Source organism: Cinclus cinclus, chromosome 5, assembly GCF_963662255.1.
Source record: "Cinclus cinclus chromosome 5, bCinCin1.1, whole genome shotgun sequence".
NCBI lineage: Eukaryota > Metazoa > Chordata > Aves > Passeriformes > Cinclidae > Cinclus > Cinclus cinclus.
In genome coordinates this window covers 72,863,334-72,875,727 of record NC_085050.1, presented here as the reverse complement: position 1 = coordinate 72,875,727, position 12,394 = coordinate 72,863,334, and the positions used below count along the sequence as shown (strand labels likewise).

Here is a 12,394-nt window from a genome sequence, read left to right as displayed (position 1 = left end):
CTGGCCTATGGAGAAAAAGGAAGAAAAGGTTTGTAGGTAGCAGAGCCTGTTAGTGTAAGAGAGCAGCCAACAGCACATCAGCCACAGTGCTCCCAGGGTGAGGAGTTCAGGGAGGAATTTCCTGGTTTGGCAGTGGCTTTCTGCAGGAGTCAGTTCTGTCACAGCTGAACGTGCAGGGCAGCTTGAGGAAGGACAAGTTTAAATTCTACCCTTGAAAGGTTTTCCCCGGAGAGGCAGAAGGGTTTGAAACTCTCCATTATAGCCTCTGGGATTGAAACATCAACTTTGTTCTGCTGGCAAGACTGATCCTTGGCAGAGGAGAGGAAAGAGAAAAAAAGAGCATTAAAGAAAGTGAGGAGATGGTTGCAGAAAATCAAGTGTGTTGTCCGTGGCCTCAGCACAGCTCATGCTGGAGTGTACTCCTTTCCCACCAAGGGGCTTTGCTTCCCAGGCGGTTCCTGGCAGAGCCTTTGGCAGCATGGCTCTGTCTCCCGGGTGCTCGAGGAGGAGCACGGGGAACATCTAGTGGCCAGCTGGCTAGGGCTGTGCTGGGCATTGCCAGGGAGACGCTTATTTGAATGCAAAATAGAATGGTGCATTTAAATGAGTAAACCAGCTTCAGTCTGAGATTTGCTGTATCTCTTCCTGCCTGTGTTCCTCTGCATCTCTCTGCAGAGCTCCCGTGAACAGGTTTCCTTCTGCCTTTCCTCATCCTTAGCAGCCTTCTCCCCTGGGTCTGTCCCTTGTTTGGGGTGTGATCTGGAGCCAGCTGCCAGCTCTCTGCTTTGCCCTGCCACAGCCTGTCCCTTCCTGCTGCTTCCCTGTGGCTCTGCCAGGACACCACATGTAGTTCACAGGGAAGTAGAGAAAGCGATGCCTGAGGAAGGGAAGCTGGGAAGAGAGGGAAGAAGAGTGAAATCCTCAGGCTACACTCTCCAGTCCTGAGTGTATTTGCTTGAATCTGGAAGGGGAGATTAGCTAGAGCAAACTGTGCAGAAGTTTGTGATATCCCCTTATGGGATGTAAAACGGGACTGTGACTGGCACAAAGAGCTCCCTTCCCCTAGATAGAAAGATCTCTGAATATCTCTCTTTCCAGATCACTTTTCTGATGGCCAAGGTGTACCTGCACCTGCTAAGCTACAAGAAGAGGTGGCAGTGCAGGCTTCCTGGGAATTCTCAGACTGTTTCTATGGTTGCACGCCGCTTTCCTCCAGGCACAGGGACATACATCTCTCCTCTTCTTGTCAGCTTAGTGTTCTTGCAGCAAACAAGCTGTCCTTGGGACAGCTGAGTTTCCAGGAAGACTGCCAGGGCATAGCCTTCATCTCCATAAAAAGAAATGAAAAGGGGAAAAAAAGAAACAGATTAGATTCTTCCCCAGAACGCCCCTCATGTTCCTCTCCTCCTTCTCCTCCTCCTCAGTGGCGTCAGTGCTCATTCAGCTTTCCAAGGGCTTTGGATAGGTTTGCTGGGTGGGGTTGATCCTCCCTGGCTCCAGAGATGCACCATCTTTCTGTCTGTATTTCCCTCCCACCCTTCTGTGGTAAATAAGAGCCATGTGTCGCAATGTCAGGCAGTTCCTCTCTGTGAACTGGGATGACTCCAAACAGGGGATGGAGCACGGCCCAAATACGGGTTTTCATCTCAAAACTAAACATCTTGCTTCTGAGCTCACTTATAAGTTGTTGTGCCTCTCCTCTGTTGGTTTTCACTCTTCTCTCGCTGTCCCCCAGCTCCTCCACCAGCGATCTCTCTGCGTACGAGCATGGCTATCTGAGGAGGAGCCCCGACCAGTACAGCTCCCGGGGCAGCATGGAGAGCTTGGACCATTCCTCCCCTGCCTACCATCCTTGCCAGCTGTCCCCGGCCAAATCTACCAACAGTATCGACCAGCTCTCCCACCTGCACAGCAAGAGAGACTCAGCCTACAGCTCCTTCTCCACCAACTCCAGCATCCCCGAGTACGCCGTGGCTCCGCCGGGCAGGGAGCAGTCCCGGGGGGCGCTGCCGGAGGCCATGAGGCAGGCGGACATCCGCTACGTGCGCACGGTGTACGACGCCCAGCAGCGCGTCTCCCACGAGTACGAGGTGACGCCCTCGGCGCTGCCGCCCGGCGGCGACGGCCGCGGCCACGGCAGGCTCCTCGCCTTGGGCCGCCGCGGCGCGGCCTCCTCCTGGGCACAGCCGGACAGCAAGAGCCAGCCCCCCAAGGGACCGCCCCTGCCTCCCGCTCGCAGCGACAGCTACGCGGCCATCAGGCACCACGAGCGGCCCGGATCCGGCTCCGGCACCGGCACCGGCCTGGAGCACGGCAAGCCCGGCCGCACCCAGCCGAAAGGGGCCTGGGCGCCACTCGTCAGCTCCCTGTCCCAGGGGCCGCTGCTGAAACTGTCCTTTGGAGAAGGGCACCTGCACACCGTGGTGGAGAAGAGCCCGGAGAGCAGCCCCACTGTGAAGGCCAAGCAGAGCTATTCCCAGGCAGCCCAGCCAGGCCAGCCCCTGCTGCCCACTGGTGTCTACGCCGTTCCCTCCCCAGAGCCGCACTACGCCCAGGTGCCCCAGCCTTCCTCCAGCAGCACTGGGACGCTTTACCCAGCTCTGGCCAAAGAAAGTGGATACTCCCCAGCCCTCCCGGTCTCTTACGACAAGGCCACAGCTGGCAGCGCCCTGGGCTCCGATGACAGTGGAAACCAAAGCACTACAAACAGGTCGACCATCTTCTACCAGCCCCTCTCCACTGAAAGGAAGCACGAAGACAAACTCATCCAGCAGAAGGCTCCCAGCGCAGCAGGCCCGGAGCTCTGCCTGGCCATGTCACGAAAGGAGGAGCTGTTACCCCTTTGCAAGGTAGCGCACAGCCACCGAGACACCGTGGGTAGCACACAGGCCTCCAAGCCTGTTTTCCAGGGCCCACAACCCCCGCTGAGGGATGCTAGTGAGAGGAAAACCCATTACCAACCCAAAGAGGACTGGACACCTGGATTCCAGGAGGAAAAAAATGGCAACGCACAGGTAAATGAGAGCGACACTGGTGCTCCCCACCCATGGAGTCACAGCAAGGCCAAGCAGTATGGCTTCTCTTCCTTGCAGAACATCCCAGAGAGCTCCAGGAGGCAAAGCAGCTCTGAGCTAAGGGAGACCCAAACAGGTGAGGCTTATTCCAACACCAAACTGTCCTTCCTGAACATCAGCGGCAGAGAGGAGAAGGATCACAGGGAACAGGGGCACAGACACTGGAGTGATGTGGACCCACAGGCCTTCACGAGGCAGGAGGAGGAGGGCACGAGCATGGCTCTGTTCCATGCTGCTGAGCCAAAGTGCAAAGAGCCCCCTTCTCCTCAGCTCCCAAAGACCTTGGATTGTGGGAGGAGCCGGCTCAGCTCTAGCAGCACCCAAAGCTTTCCCTACAGCAAAGCAGAGGCTGGCAAACCCCGCTGCTCGGTGCTGGAGAAGGTTAACAAGTTTGAGCAGCGGGAGCAGAGCACTCCCCGGCCCCAGAGCGCCGGCATTCCCAGCTTCGGCCAGCACTATGGGCCCAGCAGGACGAGCCAGCCTGCTGGCACGAGGTGCTCCGTGCACAGCCCTGAGGACATGAGGACCAAGCTGCCCAGTGAGCCAGGCAGGGGCTCCAGCCCGTCCGTCAGGAATGGGAAGCTGGAAGAGGCTGACTGGCACCCCGTAGAGCTGCAGATGGTGGCTTCGGTGAAGCAGGCAAGACCCAGTGAATACTACAGCCCGTGTCCTGAGAATGAGGTGCAAATAAGGGCAGGTCAGCTTCCGCGGAGCAGAAGCACGTTCCAGCTGGGAGGCGAGCCTGAGAGGGAGATCCTCTGGAAGGATAGCATCCAGGATGCGCACGGGTCGCAGCTGGACACGTCCTTTAACAGGGCCTACAGGAACAGCATTAAGGATGCTCAGTCCAGAGTGCTGAGGGCCACCTCGTTCCGGCGCATCAGCCCCCCGTTCGGGAACGCGCCCAAGAGAGTGCCCCAGAGGCCTGCCTCGGCGCACGTGGGCATGAGGAGCACGGCGGCGTCCCCACACACCCCCAAGGAGAGGCACAGCATCACGCCCACGGAAGGAGGCTTCTCCAGCCTGGACTACACCAGGACGCAGCACGTGCTGCGCATCGGGGGCCGGAAGCGGCTGACGGTGGAGCAGAAGAAGCGCTCCTACTCAGAGCCCGAGAAGATGAACGAGGTGGGCATCTCGGATGGGGAGCCATCGCCTTTCTCCTTCCAGAAGAAAAGCATCCATTTTGTCTTCCCGGAGAACACGGTGGCCGACCGGCGCAAGATCTTCGAGAAGGACGGCAAAGCTTCCTCCACAGCCAGCCTGTCCAAGCCGGAGCTCAAGCAGCTCCAGCAGAGCGCCCTGGCCGACTACATCGAGCGCAAAACGGGGCGCCGGCCGTCCTCGCAGGACACGGGGCTTCTCCGGGAGCGCTCCCACAGCTCCTACCTGCAGCTGGGCGGCCCCGACAGCCAGAGCCTTTCCTCTGCCTCCAGCATGAACTCCCTCCAGGACCAGAACCTCTACCGCCGCAGGGAGTCCGTAGAGCGGATATCCAGGATGGGACGGATGTCTTCCACCCTTCCCCCTGGGCTGGTGGACTGCTTGGACACGAGCGGAGATGAGAAGGTGCCGGGGCGCCAGGACAGCCTGGTCACCAGCAGGCCCAAACCAGAGAGGTGCCGGGATTACAGACCCAGGTCGGATGTCACCAAAGGCACTCAGACAGATCTGCTGGGCGTGCAGGGCCAGCCCCGCTACAGGAAGCAGGAGCAGATCTTTGAAGCACCCTCCACCGCCAGGAAATCTGGGAAATCGGTGTCTGTGGAAGACCTGCTCGATAGGTACGACAGTCGGCCAGTCCCTGTGCACGTACGCTCCAGGTCGTCTCCCACGGCAGAAAAGAAGCACCAGGTATGTGGGAACAGGATCATGTGCACCCACAGGTGGGGCTCTCAGAGCCAGGGAATGGGGGAGGATGTCGGGGAACAGGCTGATGTCCAGTCACGGCTAGGACTCCATTGATTAGAGACAGATTGAGCACGTGCTGAGGCAGTTTAGTGCACCTTAGTTAAAAAATCACTGGTGGAGTTCAGCTCTCTCCCTGCTGGACTGTGTCAGGGATTTCAGTGCATATGCTGGTGTGGTCTTGCTGCTCTGGACATCCTGTCTTGAGGTGTCCTGTCCTTACCTGCCAGCAGCACTGGAGAAGTACTGAACACTTTTCTGGTGGAGTGTCCCACTTAGGATAGTGATTTCCCTCAGCCCATTTTCCTGGTGCAAAGTAGAGAGGATTAGAAGCTGCTTGGAATTGCCTTGGCTTCCCCTGTGGCTGACAGTGCTGGGAAGTGCTGGGCAGAGGCAGTGCCAAATAACCATTATGTTTAGCCTCCAGCTCTGGAGAGAAACATCACAGAGAAAGCTGAACAGAGACCCTGGCCCTCCCATGTCTCCTGCTTGGTGGTTGGGAACATTGCACTGATGTCACAAATGGGGAATTTGACTGACTCTCCTGATGGTAAACAGTAGAACCAGGCTAAACTCTTAAAAGAACAACTGCCCAGGCCAGCTCTTCAGCTGAAATCTCTTCAGGCCTATTTAGGAAACTTGAACTGGTCGAGCCACATGGATTTACAGCGCTGCCGGGTCTGCTGCCCCATCCCTATTTTTCCATGCCAGGCTCCATACCTCACAGAGAGAGGCAGCAAACAGCCAAAATGTGTGGACAGGCTCCTCGCCCCAAATAGGCTGAGTGTTTGGGGAGGCTCACATACCTACAGGGCAGCTGGGATCCAGGATATCTCCTACTCATGCACTCACTGCTGGCCCAGAGCAGATTATCCACAGGAGCAAGGGAAGTGGTCCTGAGTCAAGTGACTACAGAGGAGGCTCTGGGCAGCTTCTCACAAATGGACCAAGCCGGGGTGGGGGCAAGAAGCTGCCCTCCCAAACTCCTGGTGTGCTTCATTCTACACATCCTCTCTCAGCAGCCCTCAGCTCCCACACCACATCTTTAAATAGAGTGAATTTAAAAAGCAGCTTGTGAATATCAAGTGACCGGAATGCACTTCCAGAACCACCCCTGTCTCATCCCACCATCAGTATTTTTCCACCCCAGCCAGGCACCAAGCCCATCTGTGCCATTTTGTCATGCTTGCTGATCAAAGCAGCAACAAAACCAGACATCCAGAGAGACACAAGTCACCAACATGTACTTTTCAGTGACAGGTTGGATGGCAAGCAGCCCTAGTTCATTTTTCCTTGCCCAACTCTTATCAGGCAGGAGGTACAGAGCAGTTCTTGAGATCTTTATTTCCCACTCCTGGATCCTTTTTAATTGCTCATACACTCAGCAGCCAAACCAGAGGTTCTGCCTGTTGGAAGCCAAGTTGAGGAAGAGGATGAAGAGCACTGCAGATGTGCTCACAGGATCTTAATTCAGGCACTGCAGAGAGGAGAGCCCTGGCTGTTTCCCAGAGGGATTTAGCTGTAACCACCTGTGAAAATCCTGTTCTTAAGTCCTACCTTGACTTCCAGCATATACACCAATCCATAGGGTTTGTTTGAAAGGGAAGTAAATGTTGAAGTGCTAACCTAACCTTCATTATGTTTATTTCTGATCCATCTCCAGTGCAAACCCACAACCATAAACACGGGGGTCAAAGCCAAACCAACAGGATGATTTTTTTTAATTGTTGATTAGCTTTCTTTTGGCCTTTTCAGGTTTTTTTGTGGGAAATGTTTATTTCCAGTTTAGCAGCAGACTTCTCTGCCTCACTCACTGTTCCTTTTCAGGGCCTTGTGTACAGTGCCTGATGTTCCTTTCAGGCTGCATAGGAATCACGTTGCACTGTCGCTGCAGGCATTTGTTTAGAGATAAGAAAGAGTGGATAGCCATGGGGAATGACTTGTTCTCAGGCTTTGGAAGGCATTCTCATCGTGTTTTGGTATTTTGTTTTCCTTTCTGCTGACGCTGCCTTGGAACCCCAGGAGCTGCTGAGAAGGGAGAGCAGTGAATTCAGCCCCATGGTGAGGGATCCCTTCTACGTGGTGAGCGCAGGAGCCAGGTGGGTGTATGTCCATGTCCCCTGTGTCACGGCAGGGCCTGCTGTGGCCATCCCCCTGCCAGCAGCAGCTGTCATGGTTTGTCTAGAGCTAAGACCTGCACAATCACAGCTACAAGTGTGCTGTGCCCAGCAGGCTTAGGAGGAGTTGCTACAAGCTTCTTCTTTCACTACAGACATTAATTTACGATCAGTTCCTCTTCATGTCATCGTGGAGCATGTTTGTGCAGCCAATTGCCACTTACATGAATTCTAGGATGTGTTTGATCTGCTCTTGAAACTCACATTGGATGATGCCGTAACTGAAGGATCCCTAAGAAAAAAATACCTCCACATCCTACTCTGGCAGGTTTTGTCCACCCAGGATGCCGTCCCCCCAAGAAGTCCTGCTCAACTGGAAGCTGGCCTTTGAGCTGCTTCTCTTCATCCAGGCAGGAATTTTTGCTCAGCAACAGGGGAGAGAGAAATGTTTTTAAAAACAGAAAACTGTAATCACAAAATTCGGTGTCTTAGGACTTATGTAAGTCTCCACTTAGCCCCAGATTGTTTTGAAGTTAATGAGAAGTGAAGTTGATCGCTGTATTTACATTTAAATAATAAATAGATGTTTGCCCTAAGCCCCGAGTGCCCAAACAGCTAACTCCCATTACAGTAAAAGCCATCAAGAGGGACTAAAAGCATTGTTCACAAAGGAGCTCTGTTCCTCACTAACTTGCAGTAAATGCCAGCCCTCTCTGTGGTCACAGTGGGAGTTAACACTGCTGTCTCCAAAGGTTTCTCCATGCAGCTCTGGCTCAGGGAGTGAGTGACAGCCGGAAGCAGAGGAAGGCTTCTACTCTGGCTGATCTTACTTCTTGCCATTTTTGCCCCTAAGAAGACATAAATGGTGTTTTAAAGGGACTCAATCTGCATTCAGGCACATCCTTGTAGGGTTATTTAAAACACACTAGTTTACTTTGATTTGGAGTAACTTTTTCCATGTTTTTTTCCTAAGAAACAATGCAGCTGTTTCAGTTCCTCCTGCCTCCCCTCTTCTCCTGAAGATGGCATTTCATCCTGCTGCTCAGTCACTACTTGTGCCTTCCTTTTTTTTTTTTTCTTTCCCCAGCCTATTTTCCAAGTAATGGGATTGAACACACAGACTGAAAACAAGTTTATTGGGGCACGAAATGCAAGTTTCTCATTTTCATGCTCCACTGGACAAAGATTATTGGTTATTAACAGTTTTATCATGTTTGTGCAGCATAGGCATCCCGCATGCTTTGCAAGCACGTTTCTTCTGGGAGATGGGAGGTTGCTTTCCCTTGTTGCTTGGAACTGGATTTCCCAAAAGACAGAACAGAAGGATGGAAGTCTTTTTCATTCACAGGCCATTCAGGGAGGCAAGGCAGGCAGTAGGAATTAAGTTTCTAGGTTTTCTTGGGACACAGCTGCCCCCTGTGCTGGAGACGAGATGGGACCATCCCTGCTACCTCTCATGCTTGAAGAGGGAAACAGATAGTGAGGAAAACCTTGGTCAGCAATCACTTGGTCCCACCACACGTGCTCTTCCTCTGCTCCTCAGGTGTCACACAACATTGGGAACTGCTCCACCAGTTTTAGAATCCACACTTGCTTCCCCAGTAGGAGAGATCTCTGAATTAAGAGAATCACCATCTGGCGTTCCCAACAAACACTGAGCATCTGAAAAGAATACTTACTGCTACTGTCCAGAAACCACAGACAATACCAAGAGCAGCCTGTCTGGAGAGTTTCCCCACCCCCAGGCACAGGCTGCCAAATTCTATTGTCAGTCACACCAGAATAGAGCCAGAACAACCCATGTCTTTGACAAAGTTGTTCTTAATTTGTACCGGTACATCTCAGAGCAAATTTGGGGCCCAAGTCTCTAGCATCACAGATGGGCAGTGTGGGGATTCTCTCAAGAGCAGAAAATGCACTGGCAGTAGAGCTTCATTGTGCTTTGCTTGTTTATGGTATGGCCTTGTGGTTCCAGGCCACCTTCTCTTGCATCTGCCACTGCCATTATTACTGCTCAGTTTGTTCTACAGCTAAACAGCCAGCCAGACAAATAGGCTTGGCTCTAGATTCCAAGCAGGATCCTTGCTCCAAGGGCAGAAGCTGTTTCTCAGACTCACATGTGAACACCCTAAAAGACCTGGAAGGAATAATTCCATCTGCTGGCTTTGCAGCTTTAACATCCGCTTGCAGTTGGAATGTGTTAGCTTTGGTGTTTGTCACACCTGCCTGTCTGCAGGAGCTCTTTCTTCCAACAAGATTCCAAGGCTGCAAGAGATTTTTTTCAGTTTTCTCCATAGTGAAAATAGTGCATTTTTTGGCCTTGCTTTTTTCTTGAAGACAGTTGGATCATTTTAATGACACCTTTCCAAATGGAGCAGATAACATTATGGGAATATTTGACCCATAGAGCTGAAATTCTTAAAATTACAAGCAGTTGAGAATGGAGTTTGATGGCAGATAATATCCAATAGTGTCTCTTAAAACAATTGCTACTCACCCCATCTGAAACAAACAAAACGGAAAGCAGATCAGGAAAGGAAGCCAGGCATTAGGCTTTCCTAATATTTTTTCCACTGAGTTACTGCTATGGTGCTTGCTGCATGTGTGATGTAGCACAGGCTGAAAATGATGGGAGATGGTGAGAAGAAGTGGATCTGGCTCGGGATTTCACTTCCAGTTTCAAAGCACAGCTGTACCTCACGTAGACCAGCAGGCAGTGATGCTGGCCTCTGATAGCGTTGATATTTTAAATGGATAACCTCCATCAAGGAGGTGCACAGTAAATTTTCCTGCTCATTGATGAGTTCTTAATCTCACTGTGGTCTGTCTCTTGGTATTTAGGTCTTTCAGCAAGAAAGAAAGAAGCTTCTCAGAGAAAATGGTGCTCACAAGTTGCTATCCCCGTCCCCTCCGCAGCACTGAGGTTGTCACCGGGCCTGCCACGCTGGTCGAGAATCACAAGCTCCCAGAAGTTTCCAGGCCAGATGGAAGGACTTCTGCATTTTTCCCAGCCCCAACAGAGGCAAGGAGTCAGTATCCTGAGCAAAAGCAAGGCTTTAAACCCTTGTTCCTTAACCTTACTCCTTCTGGGTCTGGCCACTCTTCCCCTAATACGCCCGCCCCAGCTCCCTCCGACTTGCAGAGCGCAGCTGACAGCCAGGCTCTGAGACAGCACCAGGCCAAACGAGAGGCTGTTCCCCCCGAGGGCAGCGGGAGCACTCAGGCACAGCCTTTGGATGCTGCCCAGGACAGATCCCCCGAGACTCCCACAGACGAGATGATGTGGAGGAGGAAAGCCGGGCTGCTGCACAGGTCCCTCCCGCCCAAGGTGGCGTGGGCTCATTCGGCCAAGGACAGCAGCTACGCGAAGGCCGTGGTGTCTCCTCCGGCGGCCGGGCACAAGCCCTCCCAGAGGTGGCAGTCCCTGCCCACGCAGAGCAGCACTTCCTCCGAGCCAGAGACTCCTTCTCTGCAGGGCATGACCCAGCTCCACATCTCGGAGTCGGGGCTGCAGCTCACGCCCCCGCCATCGCTGCAGGACGAGGAGGACGATGAGGTGTTTGTCGCGCCTTCCCAAGCGCCCTTCTCCCCGCCACCGCCATCCCGTCCTCTCCCCGAGCTGAGCTCTTGCACTTCTGCCAACGGCACAGAGGAATTCCCACCTCCTCCCCCTCCCCGTGAGGGCCATGGGGCAGCTGGAGACAAATCCTCCCGGCTCACAGAGGAGGCCGGTGCGAGGTAAGGGCGGGCTGGAGCGCGGCGGCTCGGTCAGTGCAGGGCCATATACAGTAAGATATGCAGGGCTGGGACAGGTGGGGCTCATCCCTCGGGCCCTGAGACCCCCAGCTGCTGGCTGAGCAGGGGGCTTGCATCTTGTCAGGGGACAGGGAGAGACTCTGCCAAGAGCGGCCTCAAGGATCCACCAGCAGGTGCAGTGACAGGTGCTCCCCAAACCTCCAGGACACGGGACTATGGCAGAAAGCTCCTGGGCTGGTTCTTCCTGCAAATTTCAGTGCAGTTGCTTCTGACTCCCTCCAGCACAGAGCTGGAATGGCTGCTGGCTCCTTCCAGGTACTGGATTTTGAGACAGCTGTGGAAATCCATGATGGCTTTTTCCAAACCAAAGTTAATATTTCCCAGAATATAATTTGGACCTGGCACAAAATAATGCTGTTACAAAACAGTGACTGTGTGCCAAGAAATGACAATGCAAATATGTCACAGTCAGGCTGTAAAGGGAAATTCTCGTGAGGCATAGGAAAACCCAGGTGGTTGAACTCAGCACAGCTTCCCTCACTCCCGGGGAGCTGCTCTGATATCCATCTGGGAAGAATCTGGCTGGGGCTGTAGTAGTGATTGGCTTTTCCAACACAGCAAGGACAAATGAGTAGAGGCTGCTCAGGATGGCACTCCCAGGTGGGGAGGCTCAATGTCACCAGCCTGCCAGCAGAAAAGTGACTTGGTGTTCACTAATTCTTTCTGTGTTGGAAGGACAATCCAGCAATGTCCAGACCAAAGGCACAGAACAATTCTGGTGCCAGTGGCTTCACGCTGTGGATCCTCCATAGTGGAATGAGAAGTGAGACACAAAAACAAGTGAGAGAGAAGGAAAACTCACTTCTTGTGGGCCCTTACCTTGTGTTCACAATGGTCCTGAGTGGTAGATTTCTCTTCATCTCACAGAATGTTTCTGTCCATAGCAGCTGCAAAGGCTTTCCCAAAGCCCTGGCCAAGAGAGAGATAACAGGGTCGGGCACCAGCACCGGAGGAAATAATTCATCAACCCCATTAAAGAGGACTAGCTCTCCATCTGCTGTGGATCAGCAGCACCAGTCCCCTGCTTCTTCTGAAGGTCCTCAGAGCAATGACAGACAGCCCATAACTCAGCCTGAAAGTAACTCCAGAGAGCCAGCATTGGAAAATGCCAGCCTGGACTCCAGGATAACCAGCACAGCACCCCCAGTGAAGGCAAAGAACAAGACCCCAGAGGATATTAAGTCAGAGGCTCTGGCAAAAGAAATTGTCCATAAAGACAGGTCTCTGGCTGATATCTTGGATCCAGATTCCAAAATGAAGACAACCATGGACCTGATGGAAGGGATTTTCCCCAGTGGAACCAGCGTGCTGAAAGAGAACAACATGAAGAGGAAGATGTCGCAGACACAAGCCAGCAGGACAGCAGTGGCGGGTGACACGTAAGCACTGCTGGGCAGAGCTCCCTGCTCCCTTGCTTCTAAGGACACCCTGTGCCAAATTTTTCTGCATGCCTGTAGGTGAGAGTGAGTTTTGCAGTTC

At 53.3% G+C, this 12,394-nt stretch overlaps 1 protein-coding gene across 1 annotated transcript in view; it reads left to right on the top strand.

The window, feature by feature from the left end:
- The window catches only part of SHROOM3 (shroom family member 3), a 110,631-nt gene that overhangs the window by 93,643 nt on the left and 4,594 nt on the right, over positions 1-12,394 (top strand). Inside the window, exons 5-8 of the mRNA XM_062494055.1 lie at positions 1,736-4,928; positions 7,005-7,081; positions 9,941-10,837; positions 11,800-12,294. Coding sequence (XP_062350039.1) covers positions 1,736-4,928; positions 7,005-7,081; positions 9,941-10,837; positions 11,800-12,294 — 4,662 coding nt within the window. The remainder of the gene's footprint in view (positions 1-1,735; positions 4,929-7,004; positions 7,082-9,940; positions 10,838-11,799; positions 12,295-12,394) is intronic.